The 26734-nt window shown below is 46.6% G+C and overlaps 1 protein-coding gene across 3 annotated transcripts in view; it reads left to right on the top strand.

Moving 5' to 3' along the window:
* LOC122933255 (transcription elongation factor A protein 3-like) overlaps positions 1 to 26734 on the top strand; it is a 102154-nt gene that overhangs the window by 14537 nt on the left and 60883 nt on the right. For all 3 annotated transcript variants that reach the window (XM_044288131.1, XM_044288132.1, XM_044288130.1), the window contains exon 6: positions 15454 to 15498. In XM_044288131.1, the coding sequence (XP_044144066.1) occupies positions 15454 to 15498 (45 nt within the window). The remainder of the gene's footprint in view (positions 1 to 15453; positions 15499 to 26734) is intronic.

The raw sequence follows: 26734 nt of genomic DNA, 5'->3' as shown, positions 1-26734 counted from the left end.
TCACCGTATTTAGCACCCCAAACTAAACACGATACAGCGCCCCACACTATACAGTACAGCAGAATAGCACTCCACACTATACAGCACCCACAGTATACAGTACAGCAGTATAGCACTCCACAATATATAGCACCCACAGTATACAGCCCCCCACACTATACAGGCCCCCACACTATACAGGCCCCCCCACACTATACAGCCCCCCCACACAGTATACAGGCCCCTACACAGTATACAGGCCCCCACACAGTATACAGCCCCCCACAATATACAGGCCTCCCCACACTATACAGGCCCCCCCACAATATACAGCCCCCCACACAGTATACAGCCCCCCACACAGTATACAGGCCCTCCACAGTATACAGGCCCACACAGTATACAGGCCCCCACAGTATACAGCACCCCACTATACAGTAGTTTACAGTATATTAGCATAACAGCCCCTGTCACCTTTTTCTGATGTAATCTTCACAAAAAAAAAGCTCCACAGTTAAGGCAAACTTCTCCTGCAACACTCCTGGTAGGACCTGTGATGACCTCATAGCCATGTGACCAGTAATATTGCTACGTTACTGGTCACATGGTGATGATGTCATCTAAGGTCCTAGATCACAGCTCTAACACAGTACGATGCCTGGACTCAGTGCCGGCAGGCATGGCATGGCAGCACCCCCTGTGTAGCTGACAGCCTGTCACCCGGGGCAGTGGCTAGCAGGGCTCAAGAGGCAGCTGCCTTGGGTCCCCCAGGAACAAGTGGGCCCGGGGCAGCTGCCCCTTTTGACCCTTGGTAAAGACGGCCCTGGATGTAACACTGGGAGAGTCACTTATAGAGAAGGATTTGGGTGTCCTTGTAGATGGTAGATTAACATTTTTATGCTGTTATTTAATCAGCTGCTTCTATGGCTACCAGGATATTGTCATGCATTAAACGAGGCATGGACTCGCGGGGCAGGGATGTAATACTACCACTTTACAAAGCGTTGGTACTGCCTCCTCTGGAAAATGCAGTTCAGTTCTGGGCACCAGCCCATAGAAAGGACACTCTGCAGCTGGAAAAAGTACAGAGGAGAGTGACTAAACTGATAAGGGGCATGGAGGGTGTTAGTTATGAAGAGAGATTAAAAGAATTAAATGTATTTAGTCTTGAGAAGAGACATCTAAGGGGGGACATGATTAACCTATACAAATATATAAATGGGCTATACAAAAAATACGGCGAAAAGCTGTTCAATGTAAAATGCCCTCAAAAGACAAGGGGGCACTGCCTCCGACTGGAGAAGAAAAGGTTCAGTCCCCAGAAGTGTCAAAGCTTCTTTACTGTAAGAACTGTAAATCTGTGGAATAGACCACCTCAGGACGTGGTCACAGCACGAACAGTGGACAGTTTTAAAAAGGGTTTAGATGACATTAATGCTTATGGAAACGTGTAGAAATCGGAGTCTCACTTCCTTCTGGGATTCGCGACCCCAGCTATCTCTTGGTCAAACTTAATAGACTAATGTCTTTTTTTAACCGTATTAACTATGTAAAAAGATAAAATTAAAAAAATCGGGCATGCGCAACTTTTTGTCTGACTGAAACCCGGCTTTTCTACTGAAGCAAACAGATCCCGTTGGATCCCATTATAGTCAATAGTGATCCAGCAGTTCACTGCATTTTCCGGATATGCCGGATACGATGAACTCTAGCAGGCTGCTCCTCTGCCGGAACAACCTGCTCGATTTCTGAACGCAGATGTGAATGCACCCTTTGTCATTCCTGCTTCCTTGCCTAATACACCTTGCCATGAACTGTCCAAGTGTAAATGCGCTCTTAATACGGAGAGGAGAATCACGATAAACGATCAAAGATATAGCGACTCGTTAACAACGAAAATGTTGTTTATTATAGACATGGATAATCATTGGTACTTGCAGTCGTTACTTGCTCGCTTTTAGATCGTTCTTTTTTACTACATGTAAAGATGGAGGACAGATGCTTGGTCAAAAGGCATGTATGAGATCGTTAGCGAGTAGACGACTCCATATTATACAAACAGATCTATTATCGCGGAGCCGTTAATGTTTTTGCATGCTAAAAGATCATGATGAACAAGAAACAAGCAATCTGTCAAATCATTCACACCTTTTACATCACATGATTCTCGTTCACTTTCACTCGCATGCACAAAAAGATGAAAATTACTCTTACCGGTAATTGGATTTTCCTTTAGCCTCCACAACGACACTACGTGGAGGGTTACCCCGCCTTCTTCAGGGACAGGAAACAGCTTCCGAGACCAGCCAGCCAATAAAGGGCCCCCTCCCTCTTACCTTGCCAGTTAGTAACCTAGTACTCAGAGATAGATGCAAACAATCCAAATTTAATAAGGTATATAACATCAACAATATAAACAGTATCGCTCAATATACGAGGTCAGGATTATTTCTCCTGAGGGTGATGGAACCAAAAATGTTAAATAGTCAAAAATATCCCCCTTTTTACATTATATTGAATACTTTTTTTTTTTTTTTGGGGGGGGGGGGGGATTCCTCGTGCCATTGTGGAGGCTAAAGGAAAATCCAATTACCAGTAAGAGTAATTTTCTTCTTTTCCTCACGCCTCCACAACGGCACTATGTGGAGGAATAACATAGGAGACATAATCAGGGTGGGACAATTGCCGACAGGACTTTGCGTCCAAAGGATAAGTCTCTATTTGTAGAGACGTCCAATTTGTAATGTTTAGAAAAGGTTCCAGGATTGGACCATGTGGCTGCCCGACATATATTTTCTATCGAGGCTGAGGCCCCTTCAGCCCAGGATGTGGCCAATGCCCTGGTAGAGTGGGCTCTCAACAAAGGTGGAGGAGCAATCCCTTCCGTCTCGTAGGCTAGGACAATGCAGGACTTGATCCATCTAGAGATGGAAGTCTTGCTAGCTGCCTGGCCCCGATGCAGACCCAGATATTGTACAAGTAGCAGGTTGGATTTTCTTAGATCCTTCGTGGCCTCCATATACTGTAGGACAGCATCTCCTAACGTCTAGGTTATGAAACTGTTTTTCCTTATCCGAGGTCGCCTGGGAACAGAAGGAGGGAAGAGTAACTTCCTGTTGACAGTGGAATTTTGTTACAACTTTAGGATGAAATTCAGGAGCATGTTTTAATATGATTCTATCCTCCAGAATCATAAGATAAGGAGGTAGGATGGAAAAGGCCTCAATCTCTCCTACCCTTCTTGCTGTAGTGATGGCTAACAAAAGAACTTTAGATTTCTGCTATAGGTTCAAAGGGCGGATACATTAATCTGGATAGTACCAGATTTAAATCCCAGGGCAGAACTGAAGATCTTAATTTTGGGCATATTCTACTTGCCCCCTTAAGGAACCTTTTAAAAACATTTATGTCCGATAGCTTGCTGTTTAAGAATGCACTTAAAGCTGCTACCTGGACTTTTAAGGTACTTACAGATAGTCCTTTATCTAGTCCCGCCTGAAGGAAGTCCAGGATTAGTGCCACCTGAAGTTCTCCGGAAGGATCATATTTGCCGCCGCTAAATCACAGAAAGGATTCTCAGGCTCTCAGATATTTTCTTGATGTAACTGGTTTTCTACTTTGCAAAAGGGTGGATATTACTGCCTCTGAAAAACCTTTCCCTCTTAGTATACGCCATTCAGCCTCCAGGCTGTAAAGTGAAGCTGGGCGACTCTGGGATGAACAACTGGGCCCTGAAACAATAGATCCAGTCGGGGAGGGAGGATCCAAAAGTCTTCCCCTGCAAGGTTCTTTAGTACTGGAAACCATGTTTTTCTGGTCCAGAACAGAGTTATCAGTATGATCCGGGCATTCTCCTCTATGATCTTGGCTAAGACCCTTTGTATTAGGGGAAAAGGAGGAAAAGCATAGAGCAGCTGCTGGGGCCAATGTGTTGACAAGGCGTCCACTCTCAGGTGACAATCTAGGGCTGACAGGGAGAAAAAGTCCCTGACCTGTGTGTTCTTTCCTGTGGTAAACAGGTCGACACTTGGAGTGCCCCATTTGAAACAAATTTGTTTAAAGACCTGTTGGTTCAGAGTCCATTCTCCTGCCCTTAGTCGGTCTCTGCTGAGGAAGTCCGCCACTTGATTTTCTTTTCCCCTGACATGGGCTGCGGACAGAGACAGTACATTTTTCTCTGACCATCTTAGAATTTTCCCTGTCACCGAGGAAAGGGAGCGACTTCTTGTTACTCCCTGCTTGCTCAGGTAGGCCACAGTCATTGAATTGTCTGATAGGATTTTTGCACTCTTCAGGAGGATGAAAGAAGGAGTGAAGGCTTTCAGGGCTTCCAATACAGCGGTCAGCTCTCTCAAGTTTAGGCTTGTTGTAGGTGAGATTTTTCCATGTGGGCTCCCCACCCATGTTGGCTGGCATCCGTAGTGATGACGACCTGATTCGTCGGCCTCCATCCCATGCCTCGGGAGAGATTTGTTCGATTCATCCACCAAGATAAGGATGTTTTTACACGAGATGGGATTTTCATTCTTTTGTTTAAGGAAGTTTGTTTTTTGTCCCAGCTCTCTAAAAGAAAGGTCTGAAGTGTTATCGACTGGATTGTTGAAGTCATAAGACCCAGGACTGTCATTATATTCCGGAAAGAGGGAAGCTTCTGTCTTCGGAACATCTCGGTGTTGGAAATCAAGGTGTCCTGTTTTTGCTCTGGAAGGAAGTCATCAGTATTGAGTCCAGCAGAACTCCCAAAAATACCATTTTTTTAGGGAAGCAGACATGATTTTTCCCTGTTGATCATCCATCCTAGGTTGGTCAGGGTCTTCAGTATAATTTGAAGGTGATGAAGCAGCAGGTCTTCCGATGGAGCCGCAATCAAAAAAATCGTCCAGGTATGGGATGAATAAGATCTCTGCCAAATGAAAATATTTTGCCACTTCCGTCATGATTTTCGTGAACAGTCTCAGAGCGGAACTGAGGCCAAATGGAAGAACCTGGAACTGGTAGTGACATAAGGATCCTTTGAACCATCCTCAAAAACTTCTGGTCTTTTTTTCGAATTGGAACATGGTAATATCTTTTTGAAGGAGGTTGGTCACGGATTTTATCGTCTCCATCTTAAACCTTTTGTACACTATGTACTTGTTTAGGGCTTTCAAATTTATTATTGCTCTGAAGGAGCCGTTCGGTTTTCTTACCAGAAAAATCGGTGAATAAAAACCTTCCTTCCATTCTTCCACTGGTACAGGAACTCTTCTCCAACAGGAGCGATATTTGTAGGTCCATTGCCTTTTGGTTTTCCGCTTTTAATTTTATGTTCTCCATATACCGGTCTGGAGGATAATGGCTGAACTCCAGACTGTATCCTTTTTCTATCCCCTCTAGTACCCGGGGCAGGCTTGAATATTTTCCCAGGCAGAGTGAAAAAAACAGAGCCTTCCCCCTACGGCCCCTCTGGCGTCATTGGGAGGATGTGCGGTTGGACTTGTCAGGGTTAAACAAGAACCCCTTTCCTTTCCCTCTGGTAGACTGCCAAGATTGTCCTGAATCCTTATTTTTTTTGGTCAAATTTACCACGTCTCTGGGGCCGAAAGGAACGTCTCTTGTAAAAAAAAACTTTGATTCAGTGGGAAAGCCCTTCTTCCTATCCGATGCCTTTTCCAAGATGTCATCCAGAGCCGTACCAAAAACTCTATCCCCTTCGCATGGCAAAGAACAGAGCTTATTTTTTGACGCCGTATCACCTGACCAGGTACGTAACCATATAGCTCTTCGTGAAGCGTTTGATAGGGCGGCTGTTATGACAGATAGTCTTACTATATCTGCAGAAGCATCAGCAATAAAATTGGCAGCCTGCTTCAGTATAGGGATTGAAGCAACGAAGTCTTCTCTAGGCGTGCTGGACTCAATATGCTCCTCTAGCTGTCCCAACCACAGAGACAGGGTTGTGGCGGTGTAGGTTGCAGAGATACCTGGTCTCAATATAGCGGTGGAAGATTCCCATGTCTTTTTTAGGAGACTTTCACATTTTTTATCCATGGGATCTTTAAGAAGTCCCAGATCTTCAAAGGGTAGGGCAGATTTTTTTGAAATTCTTGCCACGGGGGCATCCATTTTAGGCGTCTTATCCCAAGTGGCCGAGTCCTCTTCCCCAAACGGATATTTTCTCTTGAATATCTTAGAGGCGGATTGTCTCTTTTCAGGCTCTTTCCATTCCGTTTGGATTAAGGACTTAATATTAGCATGGACAGGAAAAACATGTTTTTTCTTGTCTCCTAGAGCTGCGAACATCTGATCCTGTACAGATAGTGGCTCTTTTGCTTCTTCTAGATTAATGGTAGCTCTGATATTTTTTAACAAGGATTCCGTCTCTTCCACTGAACACAGGGGTCGACCATAGGCGTCTTCCGAAAAATATCAGAGTCTGAACCGGATGAAATTTCTCTTTCATCAAGGTCAGAATCTTGCTCCATAATAGGGGTGCTAGAAGTGGAAGGTCTGGGTGGTATGGAAGATAGCTTTGCTTCTACCGCTGCCCCTACTTCTTCTTTAATCATGTTTCTTAGAGTCTCCACCAGGGAAGGGGTTTCTTCTGAGACCACTTTGTTGCAACATTTTTTATGTGAGCCATAAAGAGTTTTCTTGCAAATGGCAGGGGAGAGACTCTTCCTTTTAAGAAGATTCTCTCCCCTAGGAGACATAAACGTCAGGAATAGATCTATTTAAAAAATGTTTTTATTTTTTGGGAACCACCACCAGAAGAAAAAATTGGTGCAAGTTTAAATAAATGAATAGTGCGTAAAAAAATACCCCTCATACATAGAGCAGGGAGGAGGCTTACCGGGCTAGAAGGCCTGGAGGTATCTGTGGGCTTTCTGGGGGAGTCTCCTTCGGCTTGCATCGTCGGATAGCTGGACAGAGGAGCGCTTGGGAGCTGCAGGAGGACATCGACAGCCCGCACTTCCTCTTCCTTATGCTCCGCCCCTTCCAATGCGCCACGCCGGCCCCTTCTGATGACGCCATAACCCACGTCACAGAGGCGCGTGCGGCAGCTATAGGAGGAATATGGGGCCGTTCCCAGGCCTAGGAACGCCCCCCCATGCCGCACAGAGAAGGCCACGCAAAATAGTAGCTGGTGCCCGAGTTCCCGACCTTCTGAGGGACAGGAAACAACTGGCAAGGTAAGAGGGAGGGGGCCCTTTATTGGATGGTCTCGGAAGCTGTTTCCTGTCCCTGAAAAAGGCGGGGTAACCCTCCACGTAGTGCCGTTGTGGAGGCGTGAGGAAAACATGTACGATATAGGCCCTTAAGTCGCTGCCAGATATCTCTACTGTCAGGGAATAGTAAAGACACTAGCATACTCATTAGATGGATGGCTGGTCCTGCTAAAATCAGTGGCTTGGCTGACATTCATCTAATGTGTATGGCCGCCTTAACTAGTAATTACAATTGTTAAGAAAAAATACGTAATATATCTTTTTATGTCATGTATTACATCAGGGATCAGCAACCTCTGGCACTTCAGCTGTTCTGAAACTACGACTCCCAGAATCCTCCTTTCACTTCTATGGGAGTTACAAAAATAAAGTAAGTGTGCATGCTGAGAATTGTAGTTTCACAGAAGCTGGAGTGCTGAAGGTTACCTATGCCTTTATTAGACGACTCTTCTCCTGCCACCTGTATTGATCTCTATACATGATGTAGAGAGGAGACATAGTAACAGCTCACTGAAGGATCAGGTTATAGCTGCTGCCCAGCAGTCTATAGAGAAGGGAGCAGCTGCAGAGTGAAGAAAGCATAGACACACAGAAATCCTGATGCTACTGCTTCCAGTAAGTGTTATACTGTCTCATCACAGAGATGAATCAATAGTTACACTGCTCATTACTACTATATATTGTGGCCGCGGCCACGGTCAGTAAGGTGACAGGAGGGGGTCCTAACAGTGGCTGGTGTGTGCCTGGAGCCACGGGACGTGGGCCTGCCTAAAAGAGAGCCAAAAGACACTGGGTAGGAAAGGTGCTGTTTAATGCATGTGGAACAGATTTACAAAACCAAGGAACGGAATACCTGGCGGGTTTCAGTCAGCGGATCCGGAATGTACCGGGAAAAACAGGCAGATCTCCACCTACCCATGTGACGAATGACGTGCGGAGGTGTCCCGTGCTTGGAAGCTGCAGAGGCAGCTCCGATGCGGAAGGAATGTCCCGATATAGTTTTGGGGTCCACCCCCAACCCAGCGACCAGGGATCTGATGTATGAGACAAACTGTGGCGTGGATAGGGGTTTTCCTTGGCACAGGAGCAAAGGAGCCTCTGGATCTGGAGAAGGCGTGGAATCAAGGAGACGTTGGAGCACCACCACCGGGCACCAGGCGTTTTCGGACTTGAAGAAGCGGATCTGTATGGGAGGACCGGTTTGCGACGTCTTGGTGGATGGAAGGCTTAACACCAGATGATCCTGGTTCCAGGACAGCTGCTTTTTCTTCAGAAAGATCGTCTTCTGGGAAGAGACTGAGAATTCTCCTGGGTGTAGGAAGCCGTAGAAGCTTAGGTACATTGCGGCCTTGATGACCAGGCTAACGGAAGGGCCAAAAGGGTTGCCATCTAGGGATGCAGACAGCTGCCTGAAAAGTTCGCCGGAGACCGGCCGACGGGAAGGATTTGAGTCCTTGCTGCTTTTTTCAATGCCTCTGAGTGTGGCCTTGACGGCTTGGGATGTGAAAGCCGGGCGAACTTCTGGATTTTGTAGTACCAAGAAATGTTGTGCCCCGGCTAGGTACAAACGGATGGTGCTGGGTGCCAGCTTGAGGTTGACATGGCAATGGGCCATGAAAGCCATGATGTACGACACGAAGGCTGTATCCTGCTGAGGATGATCCTTGGAAAATTTTTGGAAGAGGTTCCAACCTGTGTTATAATTGCGGGCCGTGTTGACAGAGAGGTACCGGTGCATGAGGTCATTGGCGGTTGCCAGCAGGGACCTCAATCCAACATCAGGTCGCTGAAACCGGGAATCCGGGCCCCGGTCTGGTCTGCTTCGGGACATACCTGAAAGAAGGTTTGAAAGTTGAACCTGGATAAGGCATCGGCCGCCGTGTTGCTGGCACCTGGGATATGGGCACATGTGAAATGAAAATTATTGACCATGGCCAGCCAGACCAGTTTGCGCAACAAGGACATGACCCTGGCAGACTTGGCTCGGCCTTTGGAAATGATATCCACCAGGTCCTGACTGTCAGTGATGAACATGACGCTGGAATTGGCCCAGAGGTGACCCCAGACAGATGCGGCTGCCACGATGGGGTAACATTCCAGAAACGGGGATGAACTGAGGGACTGTGGGTCAGAACTGACCTGAGGAGGCCATGGACCAGCTAGCCACTGGGATCCGCAGATGGCAGCGAAACCCTGGGATGCCGCGGCATCAGAGAACACCCTAGCGGATGACTGGGACCATGGGGGAACGAACAGGTTGACCCCGTTCCAGGTAGAAAGAAAGCTGTCCCACATGCGCAAATCTGCCATGGCAGCCCTGTCCAAGTGGATGATGCTGCTGGGTTCGGAGGCTGCAGGAAGGAGTGAGAGCAGGCGGGAAATGAAGGCCCTGCCCTGGGGCATCACCCTCAAGGCAAAGTTCAGCCGGCCCAGGATGGACTGGAGCTCGACCTTGGTCACCTGGGAAGAGGTGATGGCCCATGCCACGACTTCCCGGATCTGGGACAGCTTTGCCTCTGGAAGCCTGGCCTCCATCCTGTCAGAGTCCAGGACAATGCCCAGAAAGGTGATTGAAGTGACTGGCCCCGAGGTTTTCCCCTGCGAAATTGGGATGCAAAGGGCGGCAAAAAGCTCCAGGAGGGAGTGCAGCCCGGCTGGCTGACATAGCGGAGGTTCTATGAGGAGGAAGTCGTCCAGGTAGTGGATGACCGCTGGGGTGCTGCCGTGGTGGAGCAGGATCCAATGTAAAGCCTGCGCCAGTTGGTCAAATAACCACGGGCTGCTTTTAGAGCCGAACGTCAACCGGTTGGCAAAGTAGAACCTGCCCTCCCACTGAATACCATAAAACTGCCATAGGTGTGGGGCGATAGGCAGCAGTTTGAAGGCTTCCGCTATGTCGGTTTTGGACAGCCAGGCGCCTTTCCCTGCGCTGAGGATGAGGGCGATGGCCTCGTCAATGGATGCATATGACATGGCAAATTCTTCGGAAGGAATCAGTGAGTTGATGCTGGGGATGACGGAATCATGGGGGGCGGAGAGGTCGTAAATTAAACGTTTTTTATTCGAATCCTTTTTGGACACAATGCCTATGGGGCTGATCCGCCAGCGAGAGAAAGGAATTCGGCTGAAAGGGCCCAGGAGGAACCCTTTCTCCACCTCCGAGTTCAGGAGTTCCTGAACAGCGGCAGGATCTGCTCTGGCCGACTGCAGATTGTCGCACTCCCAGTTGGAATGGGGGAGTGGCACCAACCCTGTGTCAAAGCCGAAGCAGAGGCCTGTGATCAGGAAATCCACGAATCCCGGAACCGGATGTTCCCGTAACAGGAGGGCCAGGAGGTCAACGTTGCAGTCGGCCAGTCATAGGCGCTTGGACGCCTTCTTGGGACATGTGGACCTGGGATGAGCCCTGAAGCAGATGGAGCAGATGTGCAGGGCCCTGCACCCGCTGAACAGACATGAACCGAAGTTGAAGTTGTTGCACACTTGACTGTTGCCAAGGTACACGATGGGTCTGCCCAATTTATTGGTGGAGGAGAGGCTGCGGGAGACCCCAGAGGGGCCTGGGATGGCCCTGTCTGGTTGGGCCGTGGCAGTTTGAGGACACCACTCGGTGGCATGAAATATCGACTGGCAAGTCGAACATGCGGGGGCCCGGAGACCGGCGAAGTGCCGGCAGAACAATTCCATGTCCAGGGTGGCCCAGTTGATGGAGAACTGAAACTGGGTCAGTGCGGCGGCGGCCTTGGCTGAGAAGGAGCGGTGGTAGTCATAAAAAGCCGTGCCGCCGTACTTGTGCCCCAGATCAGTGACCCTGTATAGGTATGTGTCCAGCTCCTTCCGGCGAGCTGGGTAGGCGGAGCAGATCACATCCCTATACAGGTTGAAGGCCAAGACAAACTCAGGCACCGTGAGTTTACGATTGAGGCGGCCATCTTTGGCCCGAAGGACCACCGAGATTTCCCCGCAGTCAAAGGTCTTATTATCAGCGGCATCGTGGGACGCGAGATTCACGTCCTTGCCCGCCAAGATGTCCTTCCTGATGTTGTCCGGCACGAAGTGTGCCGGAGCCACCACGGGAGCGGCCGGGGTCGTACCTGGAGCTGGTAGCTGATACAGAGGGGGATCGGTGTGAGGGACCACCGCCTGGGATGACGCCGGTGTCCTGGCCTCCAAGTCCACCACCCTGGACCTGATGTCGGCCACGGATGAGACGAGCGAATCCATGAGGCCTGCAATTGCACCAAGGACTGCTGGATGGACGGGGTCGGATCTTCTCTCTCAGGAGGACCGGGTTCAGTCATCAACAGCCTGTACAGCTCAGCCTTTCTGGCTGAGGCTGGGTGCCTGATGCCCCTTCTGCTTAACTCCGCCACCAACCTCGGTACGGTCCATCTTCGGAGGGATTCAGGGCCGCCTTGGCCAGAGACCGAAGTACCCGGGAGGGACAACGCGTCGTCCACATCTGAAACCTGAGACATGGCTCCGCAGATAGTAGAGACTTAATGCGAGACCTGGAATTAGAGACAACAATATGGCAGCTGGAGCGGTCACGGGGACCGTGTACCGTGGCTGCTGAGGCCGTGGGTGAACGTATTTGATGACGTACCTGAGAGCTTGGATTCGACACCCTTGCCTTACCGTCTAAGGATCAACGAGAATGACCCGGCTGGCCCTGAGGACTGGAAAAGTTAGGAGCGACGTGAGAAAATAGCGGAGCGGGACCTGGAAAAAACAATGCAGACGCGGACGGACACACCGCTGTGCCGGCTAAAAGACGGAAACAGAGAGATGAGGATGAAACACTGAACAAAGAACAGAGGGGTATCGGGAGAGCCAGGAGACGGAGTTGAAGACTGCGGTGAGAAGGAGGCCTGAAGGTTCCAGGGTGGATGGCGAGGAGTGACCCGAAGGTTTCAGGATGGGGACGCGAGCAGGGTTGCCTGGGTGCCGCCAGGTACGTGGGAACTGGAAGACACCTGACGTGTTGGTTAGCGACAGTAACGGGGGCTGCGCGCAGTGGGCAGAAGAAACCAGGAACGAGACCCTGGTGCTATTGGCAACGGAGGACAGAGGAGACCCCTGGGCCCCGGGGTACCTGGACAGAGAAGACACCTGAACGTTTCAGGCTAGATGGACAGAGAAGACACCTGAACGCTTCAGGGTACCTGGACAGAGAAGACACCTGAACGCCTCAGGCTAAGATGGACAGAGAAGACCCCTGCACGCTTCAGGGTACCTGGACAGAGAAGACACCTGAACGTTTCAGGCTAAGATGGACAGAGAAGACACCTGAACGCTTCAGGGTACCTGGACAGAGAAGACACCTGAACGCCTCAGGCTAAGATGGACAGAGAAGACACCTGAACGCTTCAGGGTACCTGGACCGAGATGACGCCTGAACGCCTCAGGCTAAGATGGACAGAGAAGACACCTGAACGCTTCAGGGTACCTGGACAGAGAAGACGCCTGAACGCCTCAGGCTAAGATGGACAGAGAAGACACCTGAACGCTTCAGGGTACCTGTACAGAGAAGACACCTGAACGTTCCAGGTTGAGTAGGAGAGAACATCCCCTGACTGCCTCCGGGGAGGCGACACGGGATGCAGGACGGAGGAACTGCAGCATTACCTACCTGAAAACCCTCAAGCTAAAGAAATCCCTGCGAGTGGTCGGTAGCAACCTTCTGCAACCTGTCAGAAAAAGAAATACCTTTTTTTTTTTTTTGGGTGAGACCGTAATACCCCCGCCCAATACCTAAACCTGATGTTAGGACGTCGAGACAAGACACGGCGGGGACCACACACGCTACTGGCACTTGGGAAAGAAACATAATGTGAGGATGGGGGATGGCAAAGGCCGGGGGCCCCGTGAGGCCAGGCTGGAAGGTCGTTGGATGACAGGATGGAGCGTGGCTGGCAGGGGCGTGGGAGGGCCTGGGGGGCCATGGACCGGACCTGGGAGGGCGTGGAGGTGCATGTGATGCGTACTGACCTGGCAGGTGCAGGTGGCATGGGTGGATGGACGCAAGCCAGGAACGGGCGGACTGGGTGGAGCAGTGGCACGTGGAGGAATGCTGACCTGCATCCCACGGATGGGGGGACCTGACCTCTAGGGGCACTGGCGGCCCAGGGTGCATGATGTCAGCACAAGGCAGGTTGTGCCTGGTGAGGCCGGACGGACAGATGGGGACGGTGGGTGGGGAAGTGGCACGGACATGGCTCCTGCCGTCGGGCGCATTGGTCGGAGCGGGGGAGGCGTGGGCGGCTGGCGTGCAGCCCGGCTGTGGATGAGTGACAGGGCAGCGGTCAGGAATCCTCCTCAGTCCCCCCCCCCCCTCCCAGCAGTCAGCGCACGAAGCGGCAGCCGGCCGCTGAGATCGGGACCCGTCTGTGCCTGCGCCCGACCTCTCGCGAGAGTACAGACGTGCCTGATGGGCTGCGAGGGCCGGATGGCGGTGTGGGAGGCTGCGGTGCCGGCGCACCCCTGACATGGCGAGCTGCGGAGGAGGAGAGCGGACCAGCGGGAGGATGGACCGGAGACACGAGGTGAGCGGCGGGCGGCGTGCGGCACCACTTACCTGGAGATGGCGCTTACCGGAAGTGACGGGAGTCACTAGAAGAGCGAGGAGACGAGCGCGGCGAGGTGAGCTGGTAGCGGGGGTTTAAGAGGGGGACCTGGCCCCTCCCATAATTACAGGCTGCATGCAGCCTTAACTATATGTCCTCCATGCTGCTGGGGCTTCTGTGTATGAAAGATAGAAAAGGAAGAAAAATCTCTCTGTGTGCAGTGTATTGGAACAGATAGTGTCCACCCACTCTTAACTAAGCTCAGGTAAAACTGACAAATCAAAATGACCCTACAGAAATGGAAAACTGATTTAAAATTAAGGATATAAGTCCTACAGTATAATCCTTAGGTACTTTCACACTTGCGGCAGAGGATTCCGGCAGGCAGCCTGCCGGACCCGGCAAAATGTATGCAAACTGATGCATTGAAATTCCGAATCCATCTCTCCGGTATAAATTTGTTTTGCATTTTTTTCGGTCTACGCATGCGCAGAGAGGAAAGCCGGATCCATTTTTGCAGGAACACTTAATGCCGGATCCAGCACTAATAAACTTCAATGTAAATTAATGCCGTGTGTTCAGGCAAGTGTTCAAGTCTTTTTGGACGGAGATAAAACCGTAGCATGCTGCAGTATTTTCTCCGTCCTGAAATGGCAAAAAGACTGAACTGAAGACGTCCTGATGCATCCTGAACGGATTACTCTCCATTCACAATGCATGGGGATAAAACTGATCAGTTCTTTTCCGGTATTGAGCCCCTAGGACGGAACTCAATGCCGGAAAAGAATAACGCTAGTGTGAAAGTACCCTTAGACATAGTTATTCCTCATGTACACACAAAACAGCTAACCCTGGAAATACATTCAGAATGATTGGTAGAATTTAATAAATGAAAGGCAAACACATTTTATATGTTTGAGACGTATTGCGCATTGTGATTGCTACTCGTGCACAGAATAAATGGTGAGTAGCCTTTCGTCTCAAAGCTGTAATTTTTGTCAAATTGTATAGAGCTGAATTATTATCATACGACCTGACTCTATTGAATAACTAAATATGTTTGATATATTAGCAGAATGGAAATATCTAAAAGCTGTAAATAATCTTCTCATTTCCGTAATACAAGGAAATCACATTGTTGAAGTCTTTGAGTATAGTCCACCACTTTTTTACAGAATGAGAGGACTGCTCAGTTACTACTGTATATTCTGGAATATTTGACGATAAATTCTAATGTTGGACTGCCTAGAGTGTTTTGTAAGATTGTTACTAAATTCTCTCAGCAGTGCCATACATGACCATTTCACAGTTCACTTTCTGGAAATCAGTGGTGGACTACAATCATACACTCCAACCATGTAATTTTATTAACATGTATAATTTATGATATATCTAAACATTATTTTGACTATATTTTTCTCTTTGAGTCTTAACACTGGATTAGTTATGTGAGTGGACCTAATGGGGCGTGCATTGCTGGACTGGCACTACACAGGCAAGGAATCTGTGGCAATTGCGAAACCCTCCCTTTGTGCACCGACAGCTTTTAGAGTGCATTAACAAGGCATTATTCTGTTTGTTAAACACGTGAATTCCTCTATTGTAAGAAGATATGTATTTCCTTGTGTTTGGTTGAGGGTGTTAGACCTTTTTGAGGATTTTCTTTCTAATACTATTCTCATGATTTCTGTCGCCCACAGGCTCCCCTCTGCTACACATAAGAATGTACACACTGAGAAAGGAAGGTAATAATTTTTCTTCAACTTTATGGCATGCACCTTGCTATATGTTAACACTAAAGGTCCCTCAATAAAGGTGAGTCAAGTTTCTTCTTGGCTACCACTGTTACAATTTCAGATCCAACGTTCAGATTCATTAAACATTTCACAAAAATTCTTCTTCCAAACAAATCCAAAGTTTTAGCAATTCACTTCAGACGAACCGTTATGGTGACCATTTTACATTTAAACTTTAGTACACTAGTTAGGAATAAAAGGCAGGGAGGATGAAGATGGAGGATCACATGACCCAGGGCAGAGCCCAGGCAGGCGGGCTTGCCCACAATGCTCTGCATTAACTTGACAGCCAATCAGGAGGAAGGACATTGGGTAATCTATCAAGCTCTATGTTGACTCTGAAGTAGAGATTCCTTTCCAAACTCACTGCCAGGCACTAGTGTGGGATGGAAACCCCCCACACCAAACATAGGAAGAAAAGGGAAAAGAAGATAAAGCCTAAAAACTAGGGAAGGAAGATGGACACCGCCTAGTGAAAACCCTAATCAAAGCCCTGACTGACTACCAGTATGAACAGACCCCAGAGATAGGGGAGTTCATACACAGGAATACCTAAAGTCCTATCTAACCCTAAAGGACCCTGGTACTAATGACAGGAATTATACATCCTGTTCCTCCAAAAGGAAGCATGAACGGGAGTCTCCCTAAGGCCTAACACAAAACAACAATGAAATGCAACACACAGAGGAGCCAAAATACAAAGGGAACGGTAACACTTAACTTCCAAAAAGCTATGGCAGCACCAGGAACTCAGCCGAGATCCAAACACTAAACATCCACAGGTCCAACTGAAGATATAAACTGCACAGCATTGTGGGAGAGACAACTATAAATAGGAAAAGTTAAATGACCGCAATAGCAACACCTGAAGGTTAAGGGTGTGGCCAGTACCAGAAACAACACAGACGCCTATTGATCCACAAGGTAAACATGTCAAATTAACCCAGTCTCAAAGATCTCCTGCCACTCACTGTCGCAGGGATGTCCGTATGTCTCTGTACGTCTGTGACACTCAGCCACTGTTATGATGGGACTTGTCTGTCATGTCTCCAGACACCAATTAGACACACAAGCCAGACATTTTAGGGTGTTGCAGGGTCAGTGTAGGTTTGTGAAGAAGATATATTTAGTTAGGTAGATTGAATTACTAAGTTATATCATTAGGAACAGGATAAACGCAGTTAATGTGTCTGTAGCTACGGCTGGAGGTGTCCATAATTTCCTGTGTTGCACTACAAAAGAGAGATGAGCTTTTAGAGAGGCAGTACTCTTTATTGTGTTCTGGCCTTTTTTGTTCAAAAACCTGTTGCAAAGCTTCTATAGTTAATAGGTGTGTAATAGGTATATTTCATGGCATCAACAGTAGCATGGTTTGCTGCATATGCTATGGAATTGCACATTTGTCTTAGGCTACATGCACACGACCGTGCCGTTTTTTTGCAGTCCGCAAACCGCGGATCCGCAAAAAACTGAAGCCGCCCGTGTGCCTTCCGCAATTTCCTCAAAACGGACAAGAATAGGACATGTTCTATTTTTTTTGCGGGGCCACGGAACGGAGCAACGGATGCGGACAGCACACGGAGGGCTGTCCACATCTTTTGCGGGCCCCATTGAAGTGAATGGGTCCGCATCCGAGCCGCCAAAACGGCGGCTCGGATGCAGACCCAAACGTTTGTGTACATGAGGCCTTACAAAAACCTGTTGCAAAGCTTCTATAGTTTATATATGAGTAGTAAGCCCCAACAATAGATTATATTTTTGTTGTACCCAAATGAAGTCTAATTATACATTTTGCTCTTTCCCAAAAACATGTTGCAATTTTCCTACCATTTATGGGTGCACAAATAAATGTATTTTAGTGGTCAATAGCAGTGTACAGTTTGGTCACACTTGGGGGCATCCATGTGTGCTTTTTTTCTGTTTCCCAAAAACCTTTGGTAATTTTACCACTGTTTACAAGCAAGGATTGCAATAAAAATATTTTAGTTCACAACAAGCTACTCCTTCTTCCAAACTGTGCATGTATAAACATGGGCAGGCATCTTTACTCTAGTCATCATTTTTGCACTGCTTTTTCAGAAAAAGACATCGTTTTTTTTCTGGTACCACTGTGTACATAAGCACTGGTAGGCATTTGCCCAATAAGGAACAATTTTTGGAACATTTTTAATTTTAACCACCTCAGCCCCCCTAGCTTAAACCCCCTTAATGACCAGACCACTTTTTACAATTCTGCACTACACTACTTTCACGGTTTATTGCTCGGTCATACAACTTACCACCCAAATGAATTTTACCTCCTTTTCTTCTCACTAATAGAGCTTTCATTTAGTGGTATTTCATTGCTGCTGACATTTTTACTTTTTTTATATTAATCGAAAATGACCGAAATTTTTGCAAAAAAATGACATTTTTCACTTTCTGTTTTCAAATTTTTCAAATAAAACTACATTTCTAAATAAAAATTTCTCTAAATTTATTGTTATACATGTCTTTGATAAAAAAGTGCAATAAGTGTATATTTATTGGTTTGGGTAAAAGTTATAGCGTTTACAAACTATGGTGCAAAAAAATGTATTTACGCACTTTGACTTTCTGAGCACCTGTCATGTTTCCTGAGGTTCTACAATGCCCAGACAGTAGAAACACCCCAAAAATGACCCCATTTCGGAAAGTAGACACCCTAAGGTATTCGCTGATGGGCATAGTGAGTTCATGGAAGTTTTTATTTTTTGTCACAAGTTAGCGGAAATTGAATTTTTTTTATTTTTTTTTCTTACAAAGTCTCATATTCCACTAACTTGTGACAAAAAATTTAATTTTACATGAACTCGCCATGCCCCTCACGAAATACCTTGGGGTGTCTTCTTTCCAAATTGGGGTCACTTGTGGGGTATTTATATTGCCCTGGCATTTTAGTGGACTTAAAGCGTGAGAAGTAGTTTGGAATCCAAAATGCCCTGTGAAATTGTAAAGGTACTGATTGGAATTTGGGCCCCATTGCGCACCTAGGCTGCAAAAAAGTGTCACACATGTGGTATCGCCGTACTCAGAAGAAGTAGGGGAATGTGTTTTGGGGTGTATTTTTACCTATACCTATGCTGGCTGAGATAAATATCTCTGTAAAAGACAACTTTTCCCATTTTTTTATACAAAGTTGTCATTTTACAGAGATATTTCTCTCACCCAGCATGGGTATAGGTAAAAATACACCCCAAAACACATTGCCCTACTTCTACCTGAGTATGGAGATACCACATGTGTGACACTTTTTTGCAGCCTAGGTGCGCAAAGGGGCCCAAATTCCAATGAATACCTTTTAGGAGGGCATTTTTAGGCATTTGGATTCCAAACTACTTCTCACGCTTTAGAGCCCCTAAAATGCCAGGGCAGTATAAATACCCCACAAGTGACCCCATTTTGAAAAGAAGACACCCCAAGGTATTCTGTGAAGGGCATGGTGAGTTCATAGAAGTTTTTATTTTTGACACAAGTTAGCGGAAAATGACTTTTATTTTTTTTCTTACAAAGTCTCATATTCCACTAACTTGTGACAAAAAATTAAATTTTACATGAACTCACCATGCCCCTCACGGAATACCTTGGGGTGTCTTCTTTCAAAAATGGGGTCACATGTGGGGTATTTATACTGCCCTGGCATTTTAGGGGCCCTAAAGCGTGAGAAGAAGTCTGGAATCCAAATGTCTAAAAATGCCCCCCCAAAAAGGCACTCATTGGAATTTGGGCCCCTTTGCGCACCTAGGCTGCAAAAAGGTGTCACACATGTGGTATCACCGTACTCAGAAGAAGTAGGGCAATGTGTTTTGGGTTTTTTTTTTACATATACCCATACTGTGTGTGAGAAATATCTCTGTAAATGACAACTTTTTACATTTTTTTATACAAAGTTGTCAATTTACAGAGATATTTCTCTCACCCAGCATGGGTATATGTAAAAATACACCCCAAAACACATTGCCATACTTCTCCTGAGTACTGCGATACCACATGTTTGACACTTTTTTGCAGATGCGCAAAGGGGCCCAAATTCCAATGAGTACCTGTAACGGACCGTTTCAGCAGACAAGGGGTTAAAATCCGTTTAGACGATATGCCCCTTTCAGAGAGACAGGCACAGCTACTGCAGAACACCAACCTCCCGAACTGGATACAAAATAGCACTCCAAACTGGAACCTCGCAAATAGCTGTCAGCAGACGAACAGGAAAAGCGTACAGTCAGCTTATACTCCTGGCAATCAGTCTCCAACAGCATACATGGAATCCCCCCAATAACGAGACAAGGCTCTGTCTTGAGGGTCAGCAGTGCTCTGATGTGCTGGCACACCCAGCCTGGTTTTTATTACAGTTTTGCAAATACAGAACAGATACAACACATCCCCACAATGCATCATGGTTTCCTCCTCTCTGTCCCAGAGACAACCGAAGGCAATCCAATTATCTCTCAGGACAAAGGGAGATCACCAATACACATGTGGAGACAACAGGACAGACATCACCATTTAAACACACAATGGCACACCCCCACAGCAAACACAGACATTTAACATATCCCCAGATAGCTCAAGTCTGAGTGCATATCATTAGGTGAATGGCACTCAGAATACACAAATACAATAATATTAGCTATCTGGGTGCCCTCACATAACATACAATTTAACCGAACGCATAATAACATAAAATACAATTCTACAGACAGATTTAAGCTGTGCGGCCGGTCTGTCTTCTCCTTTAAAGTTACTATGGGCCATAATCCTGAGGCAAGAAGCCTTCAAACAGCCCCCTCCAAAACACTGTGGCGAGGTTGGTTTCGCCACACATCTCCCCCCCCCCAGGGAAGACTAACCAGATACCTGACCTCACGCCGGTCGGTACCTGAGTTAGTCTGGCAGCCCACCCACAACCCAATACTGGACCTGTTGAATTTAGTAGGCTGTCTCTGTCCAGTGAATCCACCAAGGTTATATTGGTAGCTGATACTCCCGGTCTCTGAGTTGCTCCCAGGCTTGGAGTGGAGGTTGCTTTGTGGGCAGGGATCAGCGGGACTCTGCCCTGGTACCAGCGCTACCATGGAAGAAGCCTGGTTGGAGTCTGGTTGTTGGAGGGGGAAACCGACTGTCTCCCCTTTGGCTAAACAGCCCTGTTGCTGGGGGACAGGACCGACTGTGCCTACCCCCTGTGCTGTGAGTGCAGAGACCACGGTCCCATCTGCACAGTTGTGGGGCTTACTGTCTCCCCCTGGTGCGTTAAGCTGCCGCTGGGGAATGGAGACTAGGCTCCCAGTTCCCAACAAATCCTGCTGCTGCTGGGGGACAGGACCGACTGTCTCTGCCCTCTGTAACTCCGCCTGCCACTGGGGAATGGAGACTCGGCTCCCAATTCCCTGTACATCACACGGCCGCTGGGGAATGGAGACTAGGCTCCCAATTCCCAAAAAATCATGCTGCTGCTGGGGGGCAGGAACAACTACCTCTGCCCCCTGTAACTCAGCCTGCCGCTGGGGAATGGAGACTAGGCTCCCAATTCCCTGCAGGACCGGTGGAGAGACCTCGGTCCCATCTCCACCGGCCACCTGGGGTTCTTCCCAGTAAACATCCACAATATCCTCCCAGCTGAAGGGCTCTGGACCTGGGTCTGTCACCTTACTGTCCTGCTGAGCCTTCCCAATGGAGTGGAAGAGATCTTGGTAGTCCTGCTCCAGTTCCCACTCCAGGGTTGCTAGGTGAGCCAGGTCTTTCTCTACCTCATGGGGGTCATCCCAATTCTTCTTAGCCTCCCTCTCGTAGAAAATGTCCTGAAGTCTGGACTGTGCAGGGCTCCCGAAGTCAGGCTCTGCAAAGGACTCCCATAACAAGCCAGGACCATCAAACTCATCTCCCTCTGGCTTGTCATGCTCAGCTGTCCAGGGTATAAACTGTGAAACATACCACCAAAGCGCCTGGTAGGCATCCTCCAGCCATAGCTCCTGCCATACCCGGTGCACTAGTTCCTTCACCCATTCCTCCAGGGGCTGCTCTCCCAGGAAGGGCATCCGCAGGGCCACTTGCTTCTGCAACCGCTGCTCTTCACTGGGGAGACTCTCACCTCGCTGGTATTGTACATTATCCAGGGCCTGGTACCAGATGCCTTTCCTTAATGCATCCCGGCCATCCAGGTCCTCCTCCTCGTATAACACTGCTGGTTCCATCCTGTTGCTTTTAGGGTTGCTGTACTGGGACATGCATTGCCCTTAAATTGTATAATCCACAGAAATGGTGTCTCCTGTAGCTGTCCTTCTGGCTGTAGGAACGATCCCGCTGCTTGCCACTAATGTAACGGACCGTTTCAGCAGACAAGGGGTTAAAATCCGTTTAGGCGATATGCCCCTTTCTGAGAGACAGGCACAGCTACTGCAGAACACCAACCTCCCGAACTGGATACAAAATAGCACTCCAAACTGGAACCTCGCAAATAGCTGCCGGCAGACAAACAGGAAAAGCATACAATCGGCTTACACTCCTGGCAATCAGTCTCCAACAGCATACATGGAATCCCCCCAATAACGAGACAAGGCTCCGTGTTGAGGGTCAAGCAGTGCTCTGATGTGCTGGCACACCCAGCCTGGTTTTAATTACAGTTTTGCAAATACAGAACAGATACAACACATCCCCACAATGCATCATGGTTTCCTCCTCTCTGTCCCAGAGACAACCGAAGGCAATCCAATTATCTCTCAGGACAAAGGGAGATCACCGATACACATGTGGAGACAACAGGACAGACATCACCATTTAAACACACAATGGCACACCCCCACAGCAAACACAGACATTTAACATATCTCCAGATAGCTCAAGTCTGAGTGCATATCATTAGGTGAATGGCACTCAGAATACACAAATACAATAATATTAGCTATCTGGGTGCCCTCACATAACATACAATTTAACCGAACGCATAATAACATAAAATACAATTCTACAGACAGATTTAAGCTGTGCGGCCGGTCTGTCTTCTCCTTTAAAGTTACTATGGGCCATAATCCTGAGGCAAGAGGCCTTCAAACAGCCCCCTCCAAAACACTGTGGCGAGGTTCGTTTCGCCACAGTACCTTTAGGATTTCACAGGGCATTTTTACGCATTTGGATTCCGTGAGGGGTATGGTGAGTTCATGTAAGATTTTATTTTTAGTCACAAGTTAGTGGAATATGAGACTTTGTAAAAAAACTAAACAAAAAAAAACATTTCCGCTAACTTGTGCCAAAAATAAAAAATATTCTATGAACTCGCCATGCCCCTCAAAAGTGATCTTTATAGCGCCGCAGCGATTTTACGGTGTTTTTGCAGTGATCAGAAAAAAAAAATTCTGTCACTGCGGTGGGGCGAACTGAATGCAAGTGTGAGCACAAGATCAGGCCTGATCGGGCGAACACTGTGTTTTTTGTAGAGCCTATAGAACATGTCCTATTCTTGTCCACAATTGCGGACAAGAAAAGGCATTTTCTATATAGTTCTGGCAATGTGCGAATCCGCAAAATGCGGAAAGCACATTGCCGGTGTCCGTGTTTTGTGGATCCACGGATCCGCAAAACACATACGGACGTCTGAATTGAGCCTTACAGGGGGGTGATCAATGACAGGGGGGTGATCAGGGAGTCTATATGGGGTGATCAGGGGTTAATAAGGGTTTAATAAGTGACAGGGGGGTGTAGTGTAGTGTGGTGATTGGTGCTACTTACAGAGCTGCCTGTGTCCTCTGGTGGTTGATCCAAGCAAAAGGGACCACCAGAGGACCAGGTAGCAGGTATATTAGACGCCGTTAACAAAACAGCGTCTAATATGCCTTTTTTGGGTTAAAGAAAATCGCATCTACAGCCTGCCAGCGAATGATCGCTGCTGGCAGGCTGTAGATCAACTTTTCAGGTGCGCGTCGCGAGATGACACATGGATGCGTCTAGGAGGAATATCCTGGCCGCCTGCAGGACGCATCCCTGCGTTAGGCGGTCGGGAGGTGGTTAAAATGCATAAAAAATATAAAAAATAAAAGACCCAAATCAAATTTTTTTATTGTTACATTAATGTATGACCCAAAATTAATTTCAAGAAATTTGCTAATTTCTAGTTATTGGTCATATACTGCTAGAAATAATAAATGGAATGATGCAAATAATATAGAGGCCTGTTAACTCTTCTGAAGCAACCATTGATTTTGATATGGATTTGCATATTAAATTCTGAGAAATCATTAAGCTTTGAAACAGCATAATAATGATTTTGAACTAATGACAATTTAATAAAAAAAATCAAAATGTCATGTGATTATCGTCTGTTAAAAAACCCACAATGACATGTAATATAATTAAAATTGAAACTTGTCCGATTATTGATCCACACTGGACCTCACTGCCAAATGGAAACTTGTTTGTAAAGCTTTTTATACCAAACAGAAATTGCATTTGAGCATCAACTAAACTGCTAAGTATATATACATGGTTTCTCCTTTATAAATACACAGCTAAGAGGTTGCTTTAATGTATAAAATATGATTATTCCTAATTTACAACCTATACAGCTGGGGAATCAATGCTAATCCACTGCAGTCTAATTATTGAATGTTAGCATTTAAGAGGAAAACCAGACAATAGCACATGAATGAGTCATATAAAATGTACTCTTATATATGCATGAAGGCTATTAGTTGGCAAGTGATTGTTAACTATGGCTATTAAAGTGTTGGAAAGTGTGTAATTAAGTACAATTGTAGCATATGTAGGAGGTCACTGTATTGATTGCCAGTGTGCAAAACAGAATATCATTGGAAATAGCCTATGCTCTGAGCACTTAGCTGAAATTACAGCATATAAATAACATCACAATATTGTTGTCATGATAGCAGAGGCCCTCGACAGAACACTTTATTATGATAAACCATGGGTCACACTTCAAATCGATATCTGTGTCCAGAGTAGCCGAAATATTTCAGATTTTTACATTATACATAATTTTATATTATACCAAGGACGGTCTAAGAAATAACTGATACTGGTATGAAGCAGGTCTCACTACTAAAAGCATTTGTTAATAAAAGGAAAACCTACAGGTTATCAGTTATACACTGGTGAATAGCAGTACTGATATGGCAGACAGGTCATACTGAGACAAGTGTATACATATTATACTGTAATTATGTAAGAAGCATATGATTCGGTAATAGAGGAGTCTTGTCATATATGCATTATGGAGATAATGGATTTCTATGGTATTCTTAATTGAGCTGTTTTAGGCTACTTTCACACTAGCGTTAATATTTTGGTGTTGAGATCGGTCATAGGGTCTCAATATCGGAAAAAAACCGCTTCAGTTTTGTCCCTATTCATTTTCAATAGGGACAAAAAGTAACTGAACAGGATGGAATGCTCCTGAATGCATTCTGCTCCATTCTCATACCGGAGAACAAACCACAGCATGCTGCGGTTTGCTTTCCGCCCTGGGATGCGGAGCAAAACGGATCTGTTTTCTCTGACACTATCTGACCCAATAGAAAATGGATCTATCCCCCATTGACCTATCAATGGAGTTCATGATGGATCCGTCTTCGCTATGTTAAATATAATACAACCAGATCCGTTCATAACAGATTCAGATGGTTGTATTATCAGTAACGGAAGCGTTTTTGCTGAACCCTGCCGGATCCAGCAAAATGAATAGATCCAACAATAACAACTTTATGCAGGCTGTAATACAGGCTCTAAAACAATCTATTCCCATATTGGAATACTTTTTTCAATGAGTAATAGATTAAGTGTGATGGAAACATTTCCACAGAAAAATTACTGAGTAGTTTGAAACCCCTAAGTACCTATGCAAAATTTGTATTAGGACCCCCAACTAGTTCTGGTATACTTACATGAGACCTTCTGGCTCTTCTTATGGGGGCCATACATATTAGTCTAAAGTTGATCAAAAAGGACAATTTTAACCAAACTGATCATTCATTGGGTGAAATTTAACAATTAATTTTATCATTTTACCCAACCAATAACAGCCCATAAGAAAAAAAAAAAATTGCCACTGTTTAAAATTGCGCATTTTACTGCATTAATGTTACTTGAAGGACTCAGGATAAGACATAGGAACATGTTCAGACTTGGATAATAACTTCAGGAGCCCAAGCAAACAGTGACATAAACTTGGAACTTGTTCAGTCTTGGATAATAACTTCAAGAACCCAGGCAAGCATAGTCTTGGAACTCTTTCAGACTTGGAAAATAACTTCAAGAACCCAGTCACACAAATAGTAGCAGGCAGACAGAATATATTTGGAACCTAGAACTATCACAGAAAACCAGTCCAAACTGTAGCTACAGCACAAAATAGTGTACACCTGGCAGTAACTTCAGGAACCCGGACATACCACATAATAGCAGGCTGACATGGAACTTCAGAACCCAGACACACTTGACAGGAACAGGCACATACAAGGTAAAGCTTCAGGAACAGGTTTAATACTTCAGAAGCAAACACTGTTGCACAGAAGCAGATATCGTTGCACAGCCAGGGTCTGGCCACACACTTCAGACAGAACTTACCTCAAACAGACAGAGCTAAGGAACTAAATAGTACAACTAACAAGCACATGGGCAACAGGTGCCGATTCAGACTGGGGAATTGTCACAGTGAGTAGGTAAGCAGGGAAATAACCAAACACAGGGAAAACAAACAAAACTATTGACTAGGCCCAAAAGCGAGGGAGAAAAGGGTCACCTCCTAGCGATTCCTAAGGCTTTCCCTATACTGCTGTCTATACACACTAGGAAAACCCTGAGCAGTAAGGAAAAGGGAAGAGGTGACCTGATTCTTCAAACAGGAAGAAGTAAGCATCTCCCTAGAGGCCTAGATAAAAGATACCAAGGGGAGGAACAGAGGACTTATCTTGAGCTGAGCTGGAGCAGACAATCCACAACACATCCAAAGCCCACAGGAATTAACTATTTCCTGCACAGGCCACTTGGAGAAGGAGGAATAAATAGCCTCGCTAACAATCAACCCAGTACACCTGAGGGAAGGTGGATCCAGCTCAAACCCAAAACATAGCAAAGAGAAGAGTCTGACAGATCTCTGCACATTCACAGGGCAAGGCGTGACATTACCCCTAAGGAACCAGATTGGAGAGAGCACATGTCACAA

Source organism: Bufo gargarizans, chromosome 3 (genome assembly GCF_014858855.1).
Source record: "Bufo gargarizans isolate SCDJY-AF-19 chromosome 3, ASM1485885v1, whole genome shotgun sequence".
In the NCBI taxonomy this organism is placed as follows: domain Eukaryota; kingdom Metazoa; phylum Chordata; class Amphibia; order Anura; family Bufonidae; genus Bufo; species Bufo gargarizans.
This window is presented reverse-complemented; position numbering and strand designations above follow the sequence as displayed.